At 45.0% G+C, this 21302-nt stretch overlaps 2 protein-coding genes across 3 annotated transcripts in view; one reads left to right on the top strand and one right to left on the bottom strand.

Moving 5' to 3' along the window:
• ZFYVE9 (zinc finger FYVE-type containing 9) overlaps positions 1-8110 on the top strand; it is a 68742-nt gene extending 60632 nt beyond the window's left edge. Inside the window, exons 14-19 of the mRNA XM_057413564.1 lie at positions 1414-1564; positions 2863-2943; positions 4348-4510; positions 5570-5675; positions 6620-6796; positions 7606-8110. Coding sequence (XP_057269547.1) covers positions 1414-1564; positions 2863-2943; positions 4348-4510; positions 5570-5675; positions 6620-6796; positions 7606-7767 — 840 coding nt within the window. The 3' untranslated portion in view covers positions 7768-8110. The remainder of the gene's footprint in view (positions 1-1413; positions 1565-2862; positions 2944-4347; positions 4511-5569; positions 5676-6619; positions 6797-7605) is intronic.
• Positions 8111-9977: 1867 nt separating this feature from the next.
• Positions 9978-21302, bottom strand: part of CC2D1B (coiled-coil and C2 domain containing 1B) — a 34540-nt gene continuing 23215 nt past the window's right edge. For both annotated transcript variants that reach the window (XM_057413562.1, XM_057413563.1), the window contains 7 exons: positions 21135-21208; positions 20410-20468; positions 18525-18576; positions 17061-17160; positions 13334-13424; positions 12553-12683; positions 9978-11099 (listed from right to left, as the gene is read on the bottom strand). In XM_057413562.1, the coding sequence (XP_057269545.1) occupies positions 12564-12683; positions 13334-13424; positions 17061-17160; positions 18525-18576; positions 20410-20468; positions 21135-21208 (496 nt within the window). In that variant the 3' untranslated portion in view covers positions 9978-11099; positions 12553-12563. The remainder of the gene's footprint in view (positions 11100-12552; positions 12684-13333; positions 13425-17060; positions 17161-18524; positions 18577-20409; positions 20469-21134; positions 21209-21302) is intronic.

The raw sequence follows: 21302 nt of genomic DNA, 5'->3' as shown, positions 1-21302 counted from the left end.
CACGTCTAATCAGTGCATGAGATTTAGTCTGCAATTAACAAACACTAATATATAGTTTTCCTATGAAATACATATTTTTGTCTTCAAATCATTTAAATTTTCTGCAGCTTACAGTGATAGTTAGCTGCCTGTTTAGTCCCTCAGCAAAGGTGACTGTCATTTTTTAATCAGTTGCCTTGTCCCAAAGCACAGTTGCCATAGCACCATAGCATGGTTTGGGTTGCAAGGGACCTTAAAACTCATCTAGTTCCACTCCCCTACCGTGTCCACTTGTTTTCTGTTACACAAAAGACAACTATGAGGCCCCATAAAGCTGCTGCTGAGCTCTGGTCTTGTTTCTGGAGCACGACATGATGAACTAGATAATGAAATACACTGTTGTCTGATGTGAAATCTTAATTAAGTTTGCTCCCCAAACATTACACCTGTGCACATTTGTCAATAGCGAGCATCAGCTAATGTTCCTGACACTATAATTAAGGCTTTATGTTAGACTGAGAGAGATAAATGCATTGTGTGTAGGGTGCATGCTTATCAGCTGCAGAGGATGGGAGTGCTGTTAAGAGATGTCAAATAACTCAGCATTTTCCTTCTCATAAGGGTTTAAGTAAACATGATTTTTCGGGTTTGAAGCAAATTGCGTAGATAGGTGACTCCCTCAGGTTTAGTTTGGATAAAAACCTCATAGTCTGAGCTTCCATGAAGAGGAAGAGAGGAGAAAAGGAAAGAAACTGTAACTCACATTTGTCAAGGCAGGTAACTGGGTGTGTTAGATGATAATCGGCAAGACTGAAGTGCAGATGCATCACAAATGTTTTGGAGGCCTCCTTTGCAGAGAATTAACCTTATTCTGGGGATTTATGGTTCAGATCTCTTTAAGAAGTCTTCAGATTGGCGACTTTGATCTCAATTTCTGCAGTTCACACAGGTAAAGCACAGGGATGCTAAAGCTTTGGTAGCTGGTCGAGGCACAACCAGGATTAAATGCTGCAGCTCTGAGTGTCAGTCCCTCACTGAAGTGGGGAGGCAACATGATTTATGTTATAAGCAACTGTAGCTGTGTAAAAAAGCCAGGTTTTGTCTCTCAGTGTTTTTCTAATGTGTTTTCCTGTGAATTTATTGTTCTAAACCAGCTAGTGATAATAGCTTTTGCAGCCTGGATAGCTCAGCTAGCCCTTGTACCATTTATCTTAATTACATAAAAGGTACTTTAAAGCATCTAAACAGGACAAGACCTGAACCCTCTTTTCAAAAGCAGCTTATGGTTCTGAGTGCTAAAATCTGACATGAGAATATGAGCGCTGGTGACAAGCTTGCTCTCAGTGCTCTGTCCAATTGAACTGTTCCAAGAATCCCCTATTTATGGTAGCTCTTGACAAGCAGGGTAGGAATGATAAACCTTGTTGTTTGCAGATGATGAAAGCCATGAACAAATCCAACGAGCATGTCCTAGCAGGGGGAGCGTGCTTCAACGAGAAAGCAGACTCACATCTGGTGTGTGTTCAGAACGACGACGGGAATTACCAGACACAGGCCATCAGCATCCATAACCAGCCGAGGAAGGGTGAGAATGGGGGTCCACGAGGAGGCTGGACCCTCTTTGCCCTTTGTGTTACCTGTCAGAACTGGGTTTGTCTGCGTGTAACTGAGTTTGTTAGACCCTGAGAAAACAATTCTGACTGCTGGGCAGCTTTGGGAGTTAGACAAGTGCAGCGCAAGGAATAGTAACGTGTTGCTCTGTCTGCCCTTTACCCCTTTGGTGTTCTATTCCTCTCACACAATCCATGATCTCGGATGTCAGGGGGCACACTGTGCAGTTTGCACATCCCTCCTCTCTAGGCCAACAGTGCTGCTCTGGATTTGTCCAAGAGGTGCTCTAGCCAACTGCATAGATCAAGCAGACATAGAATAAAGCACACAACAGCTTCCCCCCTTGCAAATATAGTAACGCTGCTTGCACAGTACAGCCCAGGACTTGTGCTGCTCCAGAGGTCACAGTGCTCTAACTGGCTTAGGCAACATCTCTAGATTATTAATGAGAGGTGTCGTTAGCACAGTTGGAGACTACAGGTGAGGCTGTGGCTGCCTGTGCTCATCCTATACTATGAGAAAGGAGGAAGCTTAGGTTTAGTCTGAGAGAAAGGTAAATAGGAATAACCAACCACAGCAGCATTTTAATAATGCAGCTTCAAGAAACGTTTGTTCCCTTCAATTAGACCATCTAATTTCCAGGCTTTATTTTTGTTGGAGGCTGAAAGGCTGCAGCAGCACTGTGCTGGGAATGAAAATACTGTGGGTTTGGGGAAAACTTCTGGCAAAGACATTTCAACTATCTCTAAATGAGAACAAGCGAGACAGAGGCCAGCTTTTATGTTCTGCAAGTATCCCCAGTCACTCCAGGGAGTATATTGGGACTGATGGGCTTATCTGACTTTTACATGAGGGACAAGAAGAGGGATTTCCATCAGGAATTTCACGATGCTCAGTGGTCATTTAAGAGCATTTTACTTTTAAATCAGGCGGCTTTGAGCTGTGGCCTTGCCAGCTGTGTGGGAACATTTAGAAGGTAATTATGTACTTGGTTACCCTAAATTAATAGTCCTGAATCTTAAAGGTGTGTGTGGGGAGAGTGATGAAATACGAGCATTCATTAAGGTTGACAGAAACTCTTTTCCAGTTTAGAAAATAACTCGGTGAATTTGGCCTTCCATACATCAGCTGAGAGGTGCATTAAAGTCGCCATAATTCTAAGTAGTGTTTGATTAATCACCCTCAGATGCTAGGGCTGCATTACCTGGTGCTCATGTAAGGCATCGTTCAGACAAAAGCATCACTAAGTCACTCCTGTTGTTGTTGTTGCAGTGACCGGTGCCAGCTTCTTTGTGTTCAGTGGAGCTTTAAAATCCTCTTCAGGCTACCTTGCCAAATCCAGTATAGTAGAAGGTAAGAACTGAACTGCTTGCTTAAAGCACACTGCTTTCTTAATACAGCTTGGCTCTGTGGTTAGCAGGGCTCTGCTGTTACGCCTTGGGCATTTGAATCATGTTGCTGCTTCAGCTTTAACCTATTTCTTAGCAAAAAAAACCCCAAATCCCCTGTTTCCTTTAATGAGGAGGAACTTGTCCAGATGCTGTAGAACAGGGACACAAGAATATGAAATACCTCACTTGTGTGCCTCTGGCCAGTTTACTGGTTTGGGTTGAATGAGGACATTGTGAAGCTAAGAACTATGGAATGCGTATTCCACAGACCAGGAGAGAAAGCCCTGCTGAACTTATTCTGTTCACACATAGCTCTGCTTTACACACAGTTAGGGATGTGCATTGTTTATACGTTTGTATGTGGGCAGATGAGAACACAACAAGTTGAGATTGTTGAGCTGGTACCTCTCTGATGCTGTTTGTTCCTCTTCCACCGGTTGTCATGTCACAGAGACAAACCCTGACTGCACACACTGCATTGAAAACTGTTCCTGCTCATTAGCTGAGACAGAACTTTGTAGTCTAACCTCACTGCAGATGTGACAGTGCAGGCAGGAGTGGTTTAAGTGTGCTCCTTACAGTGCGAGTGAGGTATGCGAGAAGCCCACGCATGCAGTCAGTCAGTGAGCTCCACTGATGAGCAGGAGCTCCTTCAGCTGCACCAGCTTGTGAGCTGGCAGCTGAATGAGCGTGCAGTCCATGGGTGCGTGGTCACCCTCTTGCTGTAAGTCACTATCTGTAGGTCATTGCACCATTTTGTGTGTCTAAATTGGTGGTTTAGTGTAAGCACTGTAAGTGGTTTAATGGTGGTGGTGGTTTAATGTTCAGTTTAACCTCTGTTAAACAGAGGTACAGGTGGATTCAGGCAAGGAGGCTGTACACAGGGGAAGTGTTTCATTCTCAAGGCATTTCTATGGTAATTTAGACTGACCCAAGCCAAAGCTGTATCATTTGCCACTGTGTAGCAAGCACTGACTTCTCACAAGCTCCTGTCACGCTGGAGTGCTGCTTTCAGTGCCAGCAGAGGTGGTAGCAGGAGGGATGGAGGGACATGGGGTTCCTGAGGGTTGCCTAGAGTGGGTGTCGTGTTCTGAGACAAACTAATGTGGCTGTTGATAATAGCTGACTTCTCCTGATAGAAGGACTTCCCTCACCCTTGTGTGACCCTAGTCAGCACTCATCAGTGCCGTGTTTTGGGTATCTGAGAGTTCAGAAATGGTCTTCTGTAGCACTGCTGCTTATGACTCCTGTACTAGATGTTTTAACCTTTCTGTTGGAAAAAGAGGAAGGATGTTTGTTTCTTTTTCTGCATAGGCTCTGTTCAGTGTGGCTTATCTTGGCTTATGAGGGTTTCTTGGTTCCCTAGATGGAGTAATGGTCCAGATAACCGCTGAGAACATGGACTCTTTGAGGCAGGCCTTGAGAGAGATGAAAGACTTCACCATTACATGTGGCAAAGTAGATGCTGAAGATCCTCAGGAACACGTTCATATTCAGTGGGTAGAAGATGATAAAAACTTCAGTAAGGGGTAAGCAGAGGAGCAACCACTTGACATTGAATGGTGACTGCCTGTGTTTGTGAAAACTTCTAATTGCTCTTACAAGGTGCATGAGTCTTCACATCAATAGGAATTACAAGTCTGTGCCTCTATTTGGAGTGATAAGGTGCAATTAAATGTAATGAAAATGGAATTGAGGTACCAGAGCTTTGGGGCATCAATCTAGAAAGTTGTCTATGCTATGGATTTTTTGCCATTGCTAATACCCAGTTATTGGAAACCACTAATCTGTCTCCAGCAGTCAGTGCTGAACCTTGCATATTGTGGTCACTTTGCTCTCCTGGTGCTTAGTTTGCAGTAAGTAATGCTGGAAATGAAATTGCTGAACATCAACAGTGTACCTGGATTCTTCATAGTTAAGACAAAACAAAGAGGTTTATGTCAGCAAAATGTTATTGTGATGGGTACATTTAAGGACTCAGCATCTAGAAGGAAGAGTAGTTTTGGGCTCTTCAGGTCAGTCTTAGGCTCTGTGATCGAGTTCTGGGCTGTGTAAGTAGTGTTTCAGGTATTGCTGGCCTACACTGTTACAAATGCATGAACCCCATGCCTTATTGCTGTGTTAGCACCTCTGAGATCTCAGCTCTGGTACAAAGCTTTGCTGAAAACCTGCAGGAAGATCCCTCCCGCACCTGGTGTGTGCACATTGACCAGGGTGGGCTGCAGGGGCGATGCTGCCTCAGCTCTGAGCCCATTCTTACAAGGCTGCTCCTGCTGAAGCTCCAGGCCCAGCACCATCCTCACAATTAGCAGTTGCAATTAAGATCACTGGTTTTGGCACTCTTAAGCCTTTGGGTTCCCTTCTGAGGGTAATTTTGGTCTGTGCCCCATTAAGCTGATGGGCTAGGCTGCTGTGTTGTAGCAGTTCCAATTGCAGAACAGTTACGAGAAACCCTGCAGTGAGGCAGTTGAGGATTCAGGTGCAGCAGCAGAGCTGCCCTTTGATTCTGATGCAGTTCTTTTGCAGTGGTATCTGTTCAGCTCATGTCTTCTGCTGAGTCCGAACTTACCCTTTTCCCTCCCTTCCAGTGTTGTGAGCCCTATCGATGGCAAATCAATGGAGTCTATAACAAGTGTGAAGATATTTCACGGCTCAGAGTACAAGGCAAATGGAAAGGTCATTCGGTGGACGGAGGTGAGTCAAAACAAGCTGCATGTAAAGCAACACTTGGGCCTTTTGGGATTGCAACTCCAGCCTTCTGCTGCTTTCGACCTGCTCTCCCCACTCACCAGAATGAAAGCAGTAAATTCTTCAGAACAAACCAAACCTGTAGTAACTTTCCTGCCTGCAAGGAAACATTCAGTGTGGTATCGTGCAGGATAAAATACCCTATGGCTGGTACATGCGCGGGCCTGGCCACCTCCTTGCATACGGTTTGAGAACAGGGGGAGTGGGACCAGAAAAATACTGTCTTACCCCAGGTGCCAGTTGGGTTTCACCTGCATTTGTATTAAATCCAACCTTTTAAATGGAGATGAAATAACTGTTTTTATAAAGTGGTTCTTTTGAGCCACCCTCTCTAGCCTGGCGCAGGTTAAACTGGAGGTGCTGTGGCATCAGTCACTTGCAGAAACTGCTTGCCTTGCTGATGGACCTGTGACTCTGCCAGCACACAAATGCTGATGTTAGAAGATTTCTTCAAGTGTTTCTCTTAACCTGCCCAGGAGGAACCACATTACCCCCTTGGCAGCTTGCCCCTTTGTATGCTGCTTTCCCAGGTCCACGGGGCTCAACAGAGCCAAGTTCACTGACAACAGCAGTACAGATCTAGGAAAACTGTGAAATGAACATCTGTTTAAAAGCTGGTATTGATTAAAAACTATGTGCAATAAATAGTGCATTTCTAGTGTGAGGCTTTTGCTCAGAACAGGGTTTTGAGAACACAGCTGTTCAAATCTTTCCTTTTGAAGTTTGCTTTTTCCCCCCTAAGTAAGTGTCTTGTCTTCAGGGTCATTTGCTGGTCATCCCTGAACAGCTCTTCTTTAAGCCCTCACTTGTAGAAAGATTAACTGGTGTCTCAGTAACCTTATTTGCTAGAAGAGCCAAGGGTTGTGTCTTGTCTCACCTCTTTCCTGCAGGTGTTCTTCCTGGAAAATGATGAGCAACATAATGGTCTGAGCGACCCAGCTGATCACAGCAGGCTGACTGAAAACGTGGCAAAGGCTTTCTGTTTAGCTCTCTGTCCCCACCTTAAGCTGCTGAAGGAAGATGGAATGACTAAGCTGGGTCTGCGCGTTACACTCGACTCGGATCAAGTAAGTCCTGAATAGTTTTAACTGTTCCCTTGTTCATTCCTCAGAAAGGGAATACACACTTCAACCAGTCCCTGGGTTGAAAAAGTACCACTATCAGATGCCAGTGTTGTGGTGCTGACTGGTGTTTGGTGTTCTGGGCCATCTGTTAAAAAGGGAAGCTAGTGCCTATCCTGAATTAACACCAGGCTTGATCCCTGTGTGCCAGCTGGCAGCACCTGCTCTGCAGCCAGAGATCCAGGACCAGCCCTGTGAGCTGCAGACCTGCCACATGCTTGGAGAAGACTCTGAATTGGCCTTTGCACCAGAAATGAAGATATGGGAGTGTAGGAAATGTATTATTGGGGGAGCACAAAGCATTCCCGAGCATGGGTGGTCTTAGAAGATCACACTGCATGTGAGACAGAGGAGCAGCTGAAAGGTCCCTTAGGGAGTGTTCTGCAGCAGAAGCCAAAGGCAGAGATAAGGGAGCACAGCTCCCTGGGAAGGGAACTGGCCTTGCCCTGGAGTGGAGGTGTTCCTGGTGTCAGCCAGCTTTTAAACACTGCCTGAGCTAATCTGATAACACAGGGGCGGTTCCTGCAGGTCTGAATGATCTGCTTTGACAGAGCAGTGGGGTACTTCTGTGTAGGTGGCCATTGGGAACCTAAAGGAGAACAAAAACAAGGGGAAAAGCTGCCTTAGTGCCTGCTAAATCCAACTTCCAGGGCAGAGGCCACAGCACCTCCCCCAGCTCATCCTCCTGCCCACCAAACTGCCGCCTGTGTCCTGTCCTCTGTAAACCCCCCCACCTCTCACTTTGTATTTTTTAGGTTGGTTATCAAGCTGGGAGCAATGGACAGCCACTGCCCTCTCAATACATGAAGGACCTGGACAGTGCCTTAGTTCCAGTGATTCATGGAGGGGCATGTCAGTTGAGTGAGGGGCCAGTCATAATGGAGCTCATCTTTTATATTCTGGAAAACATCTCATAAAGAGGACTTCATTTTCTGTTCAGACCTGTTCCAGCAGCAGTTGTATCTGAATCATTTGCACTTTAAAACTGGAAAATTAAGCTTTTTGTTAACACTATTGGGGAATGGGAGGGGGGAGGAGGGAGGGACAGTTGTTCCATAACTCTAAATCGTCTATGCATTGTCAACAACCAGAGGATCAGGGCAGCTTCTATACTACAACATGGCTATGCTATCCTTGCAGCTAATACACTTCTGTTACTGTTTAGAGAAATGCTCATGTTTAAAGACTTACAGTCATGTAACTCTAAATGCTCAAACGGGTGCGAAGATCACTGGGGCATAAATAAAAAGTGAAACTCCACTCTTGTCCTGGTTGTAGATGGACATGTGAGAACCACCCCCCCCACGACCACCGTTCTGACCTCGTCCTCATGGCGCTGGTGGCTGTGCTGTAGACGTTCAGAAGTCATGTTTACATTATTTTGACCAGATTATTGGTTGAAAGACATTTGGAGTGGCCCTGGAGACGGGGGCAGGTTACCCAGCCATAACTGCATTGGTCTGTGCCTCCAAAGGAGCAGAAGGGCAGGTGGGATTACGTAAACTGCAGTTTTGTGTGCGTGATAGGCTAGTTCCTTTTTTCCCCTCTATTTACTGTAAACCCCTGTCACCTCTGCCAATTCCTGTGATGGCTCCTGGAACAACTCTGCAATTCTGTACTTTGTTTACAAATCTGTTACAAAGCAGAGGGAATATTAGCCCTAAAGCGTGGTTCCGTCTCATTGCTCTTCCCCAGTAGGTCCTGCTTTTAAAGAGAAGTAACACCCAGGGCAGCTTTGAGTCTCCTCCTCGCTGTACGCTGTAGTGTAACGCTTGTGTCATGTAATACGAGGCAGCTTGCACTTCATCTTAGCAGCCCCACGTAAAAGCTTCCCCATGCTAAAAGTCTAGAGTTGCTCTTTCCTGCATGTTCTGCTGAAAAAAAGGCTTTGTGGGCAGCTCCCAACACTTGCACCTGGCCCAGCTCATTCGAGAGGGCTTTAGTAGGGAAAGAAGCTGCAACTGAGACTCAGTCGGAGACAGGAACTGTGTTTCCACCTTCTCGGTGGGAAGCTGCTCACCTGTGGCAAGAGCTGAATGCAGGATTAGGGGGTTGGTTTGTTTAGCCATAGCCATGTGGAGCTGCTGGTTTGGGTCCCCCGCGGAAGGGGACGAAGGTTTCTTCTCCTGTCTGTACAGAACGTTAACCTGGGAAGAGAGGTGCTCACTTCTGGTGACCCTTGCACTGTCCTTACTCACAGTCAGTTCTGGTGGATGCAGCAGGGGTTACTTTGGGTTTGCTGTAAATGGGTAACACAGGTGCCCGTTCACACCCAAAGGGAAGTGTGAGGCTGATCTTTAACAAATACACAGTATTAGCTGGGAAAAGGAAAAGGTAACCACACATAGCAATGTGTTATGCATAGAGCACAGTGTATGTACAGAAGGTACTTGTGAATAAATAGTTACTGCTTTTGAAACAGTCTGACAAACCCAAGGTGGCAAATGATGGCTGTCCCCAGCCAGCACTGGGAGAGAAGGTGGCTTGAGAACTGGGGTCCAGCACCAGAAACAAAAGCTGGGCAGTAAGAGGTAGCACACTACTACTGCTAATACGCTATTGGGTTAAGTGTGGCATCAGAGCAAGACCTTACCTCTGTGCCGGGGAGGAGGTGGCTGGCTTGGTGCAGCTCACTCCATGGGTCACGCTGGACGAAGCCCAGACTCTCACACAATCCCTGTTCTCCCCATGGATTTGTGTAGCGGAGCAGAACTGAGGTTGCTTCCTGATTCCCCTCTGCACACTGGTTTGGGACACACTTCACAGTGTAGGCAAGATTTGGTTCCTGGAAGAGCACTCCATAAACTAAAATTGCCCATCTTCCTTCCAGAGCCTGCTCTCCAGCTTTGCCACAGCAGCAGCTTTCCAGTTCCTCGAGTTGCATTGTTACACTGAATCATGCAGTAAAAGAGGTGAAAAATCTTTTCTCTTCTCTTCCTTTGCCCCAAAAGTCTTTTAGGTTTGGATTATGTTTGTGCAAAACACTATCAACTGGTGACTGACATGTTTGCTTCAACCATAGCCTTTGAAATGACCTTAATTACCATGTTGTTAAGAAATGAGTACTTGTTTTAGAGAAAAAAGAACTGTACTTTTAAAATTCAGTTAGTTAACACTGCAAAAAACGGCATATTATATTTTTATTTTCAACATGTAGTTTTGTATATTAAATTTATTGAAATTAAAAACTAAACACTGTATTGTCTTCATCTGCTCAGGAAGACAGAGGCAGCGCTGCCTGACTCTTACCCGCCTGGACCCTGCTTGTCTGTGCCCTGCCCTGCCTAAAGAGCTGGTGCAGGAAAGGCTCCGACCCCCCAGCGCAGGCACGTCCTCTCCTCTGAGATCAGTCCTGTCTCTGAGCTCACAGAGGTTTAACACCACAAACGTATTTGGTACCATTTTGTTGTATGCTGCTGATCAGAAGCATTCCTGAAAATAGTCTTAATCCCGTTTCCTACGTAACAGTGGCTATTTTCCCCAGCACCTGGAAGAACTGTAAAAGCCTATTTCTGTACAAATACAAGGAACATTTGGGAAGCAGCAGTCAGAGCTTACTTCATTTTCTCTTCCCCTCCTTTTTACATTTAAAGAGAAAAAGGATGAAGGCACAGTACCAGGGCTGCACTGACCACGCAGGGCAGACAGCTGGGAGCCAGAACAAGAATGTACATCTATAAACACCTGCTGCTCTGGAGCCTGCCATTCCTTCCTCCTCAACAGCAGCATCCCACTGAGCTCATGCTGTAGTGGCACACACAGAGGGATCCACTGCCCGAGTTCCCTCTCTAGTTAAGAAATGAAAAGAGATACATCAGAGAGGTCTTGATAAGGAAACAGAAGAAGCAGTAGCAGACTGCTGGCTGTACCACAACACTGGAAAACATGAGTTCTGGTAAAGGTCTTACCTGTGACTTGACCAGAAAGTTCTTGCACTGCCTCAGGGAATTCTGAAGGGGCTAAACTTTTCCCACACCACTGTGCATAGTTAGTGTAACATTCATCCTGGTGCTACATTAGTAGTCCCACGTTAAGGCAATTCTGTCTATTTTGTGTAGACTAGTGACAGTCCCCTGCAGCAGCAAACTCCCAGAGCCTTACATCTGCCCCGACGTTATTAGTAAGCACTATGGCTGTTACCAAAATAGACATTAGGTTCAGTAGTGCATTCATTTAACATCTTTGGTGCTTGCAGCTAGCAGCATCTCTCTGCAGACGTTCATCCCACATCTTTAACTTGCCAGTGGAGCTGGGGAAAAACAAAGGGAAAACACCAGAATTACTTGATGCAGCTCTTACCAGATGTTCACAGTTCAGGGTCACATTAGATGTGAAGTGCTGACATTCATTTTCTGGATGGTCAGCTACAAAAATCAATGAAGCAGTATTGTTAAACTCTAGTGATTGGAGATGCTTAAGTGTCCGGTCGCTTGGTCTTGCAGATACGGCCATCAAATGTGTCCCTTCAGAGAAGCCCAAAGCTCACAGGCAGCTCACTGACCCCCATGGCTGCAGGGCAGAAATCCCCAGGCAAACAGTCCCTTTGGTGCTACAAATTCGGATTCATGCACTGAAACAAGACCTCCTGGCCTGTAAATCCTAACACAACGGGGAAGCAAAGGTGTGGCAGAGAGGTGCTGTGGCCGTGAAGCTGATCACCATTAATTTAATTGCCATTTATAAATGCAAAGCTATGCTGAAGAAGAGGGGTGCACACCAGACTGCAGGTGATTGCAGTGTACTAAGGGAGAACTGACTGTCACCAGCAAGTCAGCATCCCTCTGTGGTTTATCAACACAGGCTGTGGGAGAAGTGAGGACTGAAAGTTTCAGGGTGTCAAGTGATTGTGTCCAACTACTCTGAATTTCTTTCAGACATCAGACACAGAAGTGGGCTGAGTTAGAGATTCCACGGGCAGGGGCACTGCTGGTGTTCATCCTTCAGTAACTTTATGTAGGAAATGGCTTAAAAAACAAAGACACCAGAGTTTGGTGCTAATTTGCTTTGGATTTGTTTTAAAGAAGAGGGAATTTGTGATACCTAAAAAGCAGAGTCTGAGAAAGGAAGATAAGCTGCCAAGCCAAGCAGTTTCTGCAGAGACTGGCAAGAGGAGGAAGCCTCCCTCTTTCCCATCCTGCTAGTACACAGCTACTTTGGCAGCTCTTCTGTACTTGATCTGAGCACAGTGGGGCATCAGCCACAGCTCTCTGGGAAACCTGTATTCAACTGCACGGCTTCTCCAGCCTTAGAAGCCTCCAGTATCCAGAAGAAAGCCGGTCTTCAACAGCTTCCCTGTCAGATAAAGTCAAGCAGACTTCCATGGGACAAAAATTCCTTCCTCTAACTTCTGGTAGGGGCGGAAGGGTCCCTGCCAACTCTGACAGGTTCTTTGCTAACAATAGGGATGGTCAGAAAGCATTGTCCCTCCTAGAAGGGACTCACCAGTCTTGTTTTCTAAATGCCATTCTAAATAAGGGGGATGTTAGAAGTGATTGTGAAATAACATCTTTGATACACAAACTGATCGGAGATTGGGTAACCTCATTTCTGAAACTGTGCCAACTCACCACTACAGCTACGAGAAATGATCCCAAAGCCAGAGCAATGTAATTAGGTCAATGTCAACACAGACATTAGTCAAGCAGAGTTCCTCTGTACCCTGTCAGGTTCTGTCAGCCCATCGTTGGATGCAGCATTCCTACCTCAGGCAGAACTAACGCTCAAGGACCAGCCAGTTTTCTGTAACTGTTTGAAGATCTTGACCGCTGAGGGGCTCCCTGAGTCTCACTTTCACCTCCAGTTTCCCTCCAGTAGGCTTTCTGCCATCCAAAATCTGGAAGAACCACAAAGAGCAGAGCAGTCAGCACACATACAAGTGACACCGTCAAACCAGGGTGCCTCAGGCATTTCCCCATGACTAGAGGATGACAGAGATCACCTGCAGGTGACCACAATGCTGAGGGCAGTGTGTCCTGGGCATGTCTGTGTTGCAGCCCAAGGCAGGGGGTTATTAAGGTTCCAGTTAGGGAGCTCCTGCTGGATCTTGCAGCAGCTCTCTATCCACTCGGGCAGTCTTCACTTGACCCCTTCATCTCTTAGCTACCAACACAAATGTTTGGGGGAATCACCTCAATTTCTGGTCCTGACAAAGAAAACTCTCCTGATACAGGAAATTTGAGGAAGAGAATCCCCAAGACGGGGCTTGGAGCAAGCTGCTCTAGTGGAAGGTGTCCCTGCCCATGGCAGGGGGCTGGAACTGGATGAGCTTTAAGGTCCCTTCCAACCCAAACCAGTCTGTGGTTCTATGAATGGTAACAGCTAACACAAGCTTCAAGAGATGACAAAACAAAGAGCAGCCCACTGTTTATCAACCTAACTAAACAAAACTCAACTGTGCACAAACACATTCATGCAATGTGTATTCATTTTCCTTTTGTATTCAAGTACTAAACCAGGAGAACTCGCCCCACCCAGAAAACGTACCTCGATGATCTCTCTGACTTCACATTCTGACTCCAGCTTCTCCAGTTTCAAGTGTGCCGTTCCCACTTGCTTGTCACTTCTAAAAAAGGACCTGTTTCAAAGAAATCATCTTTAATTCAGTGGGTAAGGTTTTGCAGAACATGAAAGAGAAAGCAGGCTCAGGTCAGCACTGTTTGCACCATCCCTGCATCCAGGAGGGCCAGCCAAGAAGTGTGACAGAACCCTACAGGCCAGGGTGCAAGAGGCAAACCCTGAGTGAACCAGACTACAAGGACAAGATACAAAGTGCCCAATTACTCCCTTGCAACCAAGTTAAAGATGAGGACAGTGGTGAAGAAAAATGAGCACTAGGAATGGCAGCAGCTTGTGTCCCTGCACAGCGCAACAGGGAAGAGTGGCCTCACAGCCAGGACAGACAGCAACCTTCTGCAAGGGGCTGTTCAACAGAAGCTGCATCTTTCATCTAAACAAGCCTTCACAGGCACGTGCTGGTTTTGGCAAACTACTTATCAGGAAAAAGTCACTTGGATCACTGTTTCCTTTTGATAAACCTGTTTCAACAGCTAAGAACAGCTCATTGCAGCTGTTGGTTTGATTCACCTCCACACCGGTAGTTTGAACCATCAGGAACCATTGCTTCAGACTTTCCAGTCTGCTGGAATTAAGCACAAAGCATTTCATCCTGCAAGGGAAACAATCACCTGTTCTCTGCTACAGTCACTTCTGCTCAACAGTTTGATCAGCAAGACATCCATCTTTACCTTAAGAGGCAGGTGGTGCAATCCTTACCCACACAAACTCCCCCAAAAGGCAACAGCTAAGACTAACACACACTAATTCTACTGGGTTTCTCTGCCTGCATCCAAGCATTTTCCTTGCTTTGGGAATAAGTCTCCAAAAGGCGTGATAAACAACTAAACTGTCCAGAGTCTGGAGGCAGTAAAGCCAACCAGCCATGCCTGTGCCTGTCATGTTTTAGACAGGAAGCCTGCCAAGAATTCAGGCGCTTCCTTTTTTCTGCCACTATCTGGGAAAAAACAGGCAAGAAACCCAACAAATATACAAAAAATAACCCCATTAATCCACTCTTATCCCTATTATATATATTATCAAGCAAGACTTGATGTATGCAATGAAAACTTTGAGGATTATTATATAGAGCCTCATGATCATGTCATCTGTGGCAACAGCAGCCAGTATATTAATACACAGATCTGATGTCAGTTTCCAAGGGAACCTCTGTGAACTGGATGGTCTAAACTTTGACTGGGAAAGGGGGAAGGCTGTTTCCTCACATCCACCACCTCAACAACTGCTCCACCCATATATTCTCCAAATAGCTCAGATCAATCACCGTATAAGGCACCTGGCATCCAGATTTTACCTTCACTTTCTGGCCTGTTTGTTCAGAAACAGCATCAGGAAGGGCCCTACAGCACCTTAGAAATCAGGTACCATCAGCCCAGGCTGCAGCGAGCTCCCAGCAGGGAGCTCAGACACTTCTGGATGGCATAAAGACCCCAAGACCTCTGCAACTGAATGCACTGGCACATGCAGCGAGTCACTCTTAGGAAGTACATCTCCTCCAAGAACCTGCTGCTGAAGGACATGAAAGACTCCAGCTCAGTTGTCAGATTACTCCCTAGCTGTCAGTTTGTCCATCTCAACACAAAGTGCTGCAGTAAAGAAAAAGCAGTGCCACAAGGAGTCACCTCAAGGGCTGATAATGCTGCCCCAAACACGATGCCTAAGAATTCTCTTGGCAGAAAGCCCTCCAAAGATAAGACCTCATTCTCCATCGATACGACTACATCATTTAGAGACAAAGCCATTTAGAGAAGTTCAGACTTGACTCTCTTACATGCTAGAATACTTCCTTGACTTCACAAGCACCTTAAAATGAAGAGGGATTACATAACCGTGCTGCAGTATGCTGGCACCTTGTTCATAAACTCAGGGAATCAGCGATTCTTCTGGCTCAATGCTTCTTAAAGCATTTTTCCACTTTATAATTCAAGACACAATAAAGACTGGTTCAGCCCCCATCAGTTCTAGGGGGGTGGCTGTGAAGGATGTGAACTTGCTCCAGGCCATGGCTTCAGAAACAGCTATGGGGAATCTCCTTTTATCTTCAGAAGCTTTTAAGAGAAGCTTAAGGAGAGACTTTTCCTTTGGAGAAATCGCTGCTGGGATTTTTAGTTTAAAGTGTTCTTTAAAGCCAGGTTTAATATCTATGACCTGAAACAAGTCTCCTCTGCTCACTGACAGAAAACAATTCCTGGGAGACGGTCAAAGAGCTACCAGAGACCCCAAACCTACAACATCTACAAGCACTTCTGAAAGTATTATTCATGTATAGTCTTACAGACAGGCAGGGAGCGGGCAGCCTTTAGAAGAGAGCCTGCATCATTAATCCTCTTTTCTCCCGAGAAGACAGCCAGGGGAAGGTGCTCAGTGGGCTTTTCTTCTCTTCCTCATTCCCTATTGCTGTGGGCCCAGGGAAACTGCCACCCCTCCACCCCACACCAGCAACAAGCACATCTTTATCTTATTAAATTCCTGTCCTAAGAACAAAACCAAAACCTCAGACCTAGAAAAGGGACGACCTGCAGAGAGTTTTTTGCTAATCTTCAAAAAGGCTTCAAAGGACAATCTGGAGCTGGCACATAACTCATGAATCACCGGAGAGTGTTTCCAAAGGGTGAAGTTGAGCCTGAGCTAAGACATTAAAACCAAGCACAGTTCCAGCTGGTGAGAGAACAGGATGTGCCCCACATGTACAATGATGTGCAAAAGATAAGGGAAAACGTTTTAAACCAATGTAAGTACTGAACAGTTCTGTGCATAAGAGGCTGGATCTGCAACAATGACACCGTGAACAACAGAGCAGTAGAGCAAGCAGGACGGGCAGAGAAAGAGTAAGAAAATCAGCTTTTGCTTCAATGGAGATGCAAATGGAAGACCTGGACTTCAGCACACAAATTAAAACATCTACAACTTGAAAACCACCCCAGAGAACCTATGGATCATTTCTGCAAGTCCCAGTAAGAGGAACAAAGAACAGCACAAAGAATCACCCAGACAAAGCTAGGTTAGCTAACATCTCATCCACGTCATGGATCACAACCAGCTCAGGGATCAGGGAATACAGGCCACTGATTCTGAATAAATCAGTAATAAGCATAGACATAGGATGAACATTACCAACTGTTAACATCCACCTCACCATCTTGATCCCTGAGATGAGTGGAGTCTTCTGTCTCTCTCAAGACAGTTTGCTAGCAGCGCTCAGTAAATACTGTAATATCCTCAGAATGAAGTACAAAACCATAGCACTAGCTCTGCCATCATCTGACAGCTGCTTTGCTGCTGTTCATGTTTTGCTGTTACTTGTACTTCCTATTCTACAAAGTTACCCACTTGAACACATAAATCTTCTGATGAAAAACCAAACTGGGTGAGAATCCAAACAATCTGAACTGAACCATGATGTTGTCTCATCAATTCCTCTTGCACATGAGCCCTCCACTGATGTGACAGTTAGGAATCAACTCCTCTGAACTTCTGCCTTTTCTTCACCCCCATAGGGGAACATAACAGAGCTCAGACACGAGAACCAGCCAACACTTTACTGTTGGCTTAAAGATGGGGCTTCATCAATTTCAGCTACTTCAGTCTCCTCAACTGTTTCAGAGAGACAATGAGAGGGAGCAAACTGGAGACTTACCCTTTATGAAATACTTCAAATTTAATCCCTTTGGATCGAATTGCTCGCCGGAAACCTCGGTGATTTCGGTTGATGTTCAGCTTAAACAACTGGTTATATTCTACAGTGAGGATACAGAGAAATGAAGGTAAAACATGTGCTGTGCTCTATTACATGCACATACTCAGACTCCTGTTTATCTTAGTTTTGTCCACTTAGAAACACTTCGCATCTTTATGGACCTGCTCCTCAGGAGGTTATTTCAGTCATTAACAAGGCATCACTTTACAGGGACAGAAACCAAGCAGCAGAAAACCAAATCACGAGGTGACAGCAAATTACTGGAGAGCCAAAACTGGAGAATCAAGGTCTTTCAGCAATAAACAGATTGTCTGTGGCTAAGAAAAAGGTACAAAATAATAAGGAAACAGCACAGGAAGCTTGGAATGACTGGCAAGGGGGTGTGTGTGATAATGCAATTAACACTGGTTTAACACCAGTTTGATTAATGAGGATAACAAGAACTATGCCACAGGATACCTGTTTATCAGAAAGGCCCACAACATTGTGCAACTAATGTTCAAAGACTTTTATCTGCTGTGCTTCCCAGGAACATTCATCTCCGCTTGTGAGCCTGGGATCCCAAAACATTACAGCTATGCGGCTGCTCAGTAAGCGCCAATCATGTTATTGGAAGACTTGGAACACCACTCTTAGCATCAGAGCTTCAGGAATTCCACTTTTAATAGGAAACACATATGAACTCAAAAGATACATATTTCTATATCCATATGTATCTATCTTGAGATAAATTCACAACTAGTAATTTGAACACTGAATTCAAAGGGGTTTGATAGTAGATGGCTGCTAACTGCAACAATTAAAGGAAAAAGTATAGAGCAATAAACCAAACTCAGTACAAGAGGTTTAATTCTAAACCACATGATGAGTCTAATGGTGGTAGTCAGTGGCCAGGTACAAAGGGGTATTTTTCAGAAGGTACAAGGGAAGTATTTTAGTTGGGTTTAAGACACACTGTCTTAAAAAAATAGCTATAAGATCTATTTCTGCAGCACTGCTTTGTCAGGTTTAGAAGAGGCAGCTGACTGCCAGTTCTGTCATGATCTTTGCTAACCTCCAAGGACACAAAACCCAACTGAAAAAGATCTGATCCACGGAGATACTGAAATTGATGATTTAACTTATTTAATATTTATTTATCTGGCCCATCTCCAGCAGGGCTGATGGCAACAGCTGGAGCACAACTGGTAACTCGATGATTTCACTAATTCATAACGTAACAACTGCCACCAATACTGGGATGAAGGGGAAGAAACTCTCATCACAGCTGGACTTCACCCTACAACAAACCCTTTCACAAAGAAAGAAGGCCTCTGGCCTGGTTCGCCATATGGGACTAGCCTATACTCTCCCATGATCCCTAAGGTGCAATGTTTTTCCCTCTGTCCCAGATAAAGTACTAACCTGGAGAATTGTTATTGTTTATTACAGGTGTTTTACTCTTCTGAGGTTGCTCCTATTAAAGAGAGAGACACATTACATAAACCATCAGATACTGTTGCAAAATACAGAGTAGTAGTTTCTATTAGCAGCTCTTTTTTATACCTACACAGTGAACATGAGGTTTTAGGAGGTTATGAGAATGATAAGAGCAGCCATGGTACATTCAAGACTGAAATATTTGGGTTTCATTGTGGTCACAATAGTAGATAAAGCGTAAGTCAAAACATTACATTAAATACAAGCCATAGATAAGCTACATGGTCACACTCAATTCAATCCAATCATCACAGAGTTACCGACTATGGCTGTTCAACTACATGATAAACTGCACACGTTCCACGACACAGTAATTCTGTTCCTTCTGCATTCATTGGAATAATAAAGCTACACAAGGAATTCATCACAAATCAGTCAGGGAATTGCCCTACTATTATTTTTCCTGACAATCAATCTGCCACCAAAATGAATTAACTTTTAACCTAAAGTGGAGAACAAACCGAATCTCGGGGGACTGAACAAGGACAATGTGACCTAATTACTGCAGCTACTTTGCAAACCTGATCCCAGCTATGAAGGGGAAAGGTGGTGGATTGACTGCTGGTTAAGCAGCAGAGACCTGGTTTCTTTAAAACAAAGACAGATTAAAAGCAACTCTGCTGAGTCTTACTTATTCCCTGGAAAATTCTTCATACAGACCAATTCTGGTTTTAGCCACCCCTCATGGAGGGGGGGAAACCCTCCATTAAGGCCCCATGTAACTCAAACCTAACCCCAAACCTGATCTGACCATCACCAATTTCTCACAGGTAACTGAATTTGATTTAGTGGAACTGCTGCAAATTTTATTAGGAGCAATAAATCCTAGGCTCTGCATTCTCACAGGGGTAAGTATTAGTCCTGTAAGAGCAACGACTGCTATTGGCCTACAGCAAAAGCAGCAGAAGCCCTAGCACTTCTACTAAGAGTAAGACTAGACAGCTCTCAATGGTTTCTGTATGTCAGCTCAATGGTTTCTGCATTTTTGAGACCAGAGACTGCTTCTAAAAGTGTGGGGAACAGGATGACACTGAGGAGTTTCAAGGAAAGAAGCCATATGTATGTGTACTGGTATTTTTATACACATACATATGCGCATATATATATATGCACATATATACATGCACGTAAGTATTAACTAGAAGGTCAAGAAACTTGTATGGCCTAAGTCAGATATGCACATACATATTTGCTAATTGAATCACCAGGAGTCACACGCATTTATTTGATGGCAAAGATAAAGCTTTGCAATCCATTTCTATAATTAAAGAGATGTCCAAAAGCAATGCCTTTAAAAGCTTGTTTTCTGAAAGGAATGGGACTTAGAGGGAGATCCCATCTAAGGTGGCCCCTCTCCCCTACTGACAGCTTTGCCTGTCCTTGTGTTTGAAGTCACCAGCGATTTTGCACCCCTGTAAGAAATGAACTTCTACATACTTTGCAGACACAGTCTGATCAGTTATCTTGACAGAGGAAAATGTGGGCATGGCTTAGCCCTGTGAATGCTGTTCAGCAGAAAGCTGGTGGTCAGGCAGCCAGAGAACATGCAAGCCTAAAGCAGGTTCCACGCTGCTAAGTGTAAGATGTGGAGAACATCAAGGGGCAGCAAAGCTCAGATCCGCAGGAAACTCATTAAGCAGTTCTGTTTCTCAGAAAAGCCTCTGTTTTAGAACTAAATTCAGGCAGTATGGCTGGAAGTGCTCTCCCTTTCTAGAAGAAAACCCACACTTCCTCCTTGAAGCCCTCCCACACTAACACAGCAGTGGCAAGGGTCAGACTGAGTAAGGGCAGAGCCAGGACACACACTCACCGCACTCGGGTACTGAAATTCAAACTTCACAAAGGGATCCAAATCTCTCGGGGATACACCTGAATGAGACAACACCATCAATTCAAACAGCCCATATAGGTATGTTCATTGCATCTGTAATGCTGAGCAGGGTTCTCAAGAGCACCCGAGTGAGTTTCAGTAGGACTCATGACCTGTCTGTTGATAACTGAAATCCAATGCACCAAAATCCAGAGAGAGCTGGTGTCCAAAGAAAAACACCTACTTCTCTTAATGCTGCTGTTAGTCCTGAGATAGACTGGCACAGATGGTTTACAAGCTCCCAGAAAAAAGGGATTAAGAGCAGGAATACTGGCAGGAACAACTCCTGTCTACTGAGGGGTCAATACACATTAACGTGGTGCAGAGTTAAGGCGGGCATAACAAAATAGGAGATAAACACGAAACTAAAACTATGACCCAGTTATGAGTGAACCCAGGACAATTTAAAGTTCTTCCCTCTGTCCAGATGGATCCCAGATTCTCTTTATTCTTCTGGGGGTTTTGTTTGTTGGGTTTTGGTTTTTTTTAATACTGTTTAAAAGTTTGTGGGGGCTTGAGCCTGAACCTTGGTTACTTCGTTTTAATGAGTGCTGGCTAAAAGTCTTGACTCCTAAAGTGGTCTTTTAAGGTAGAAAAATCTCATGCCCCACTACTTTCCTTACCTACCCAGGGGAAAAAGCCCACGTGCCCCTTTGAGTGCCTACCTGGTGGAGCTGGTAGGTTTATCCCCCTGACAATAAGAAGGTGCATTTCTGTGCTGTTGAGCTCAGAAAATATCCTGTTAAAAAAGAATGACAAAAAAGTGTATTCATCCCAGTAGCCCACCGCCAGATCCACTGCCAGACCAGGACACCAGGAATGTGCCAGACTGT

Source organism: Pezoporus wallicus, unplaced genomic scaffold, assembly GCF_028554395.1.
Source record: "Pezoporus wallicus isolate ANWC-B61680 ecotype Strahan unplaced genomic scaffold, APGP_CSIRO_Pwel_v1 contig_13740, whole genome shotgun sequence".
Classification (NCBI taxonomy): domain Eukaryota; kingdom Metazoa; phylum Chordata; class Aves; order Psittaciformes; family Psittacidae; genus Pezoporus; species Pezoporus wallicus.
The sequence above is the reverse complement of the archived record's forward strand: the minus strand, read 5'-3'. Positions and strand labels throughout refer to the sequence as shown.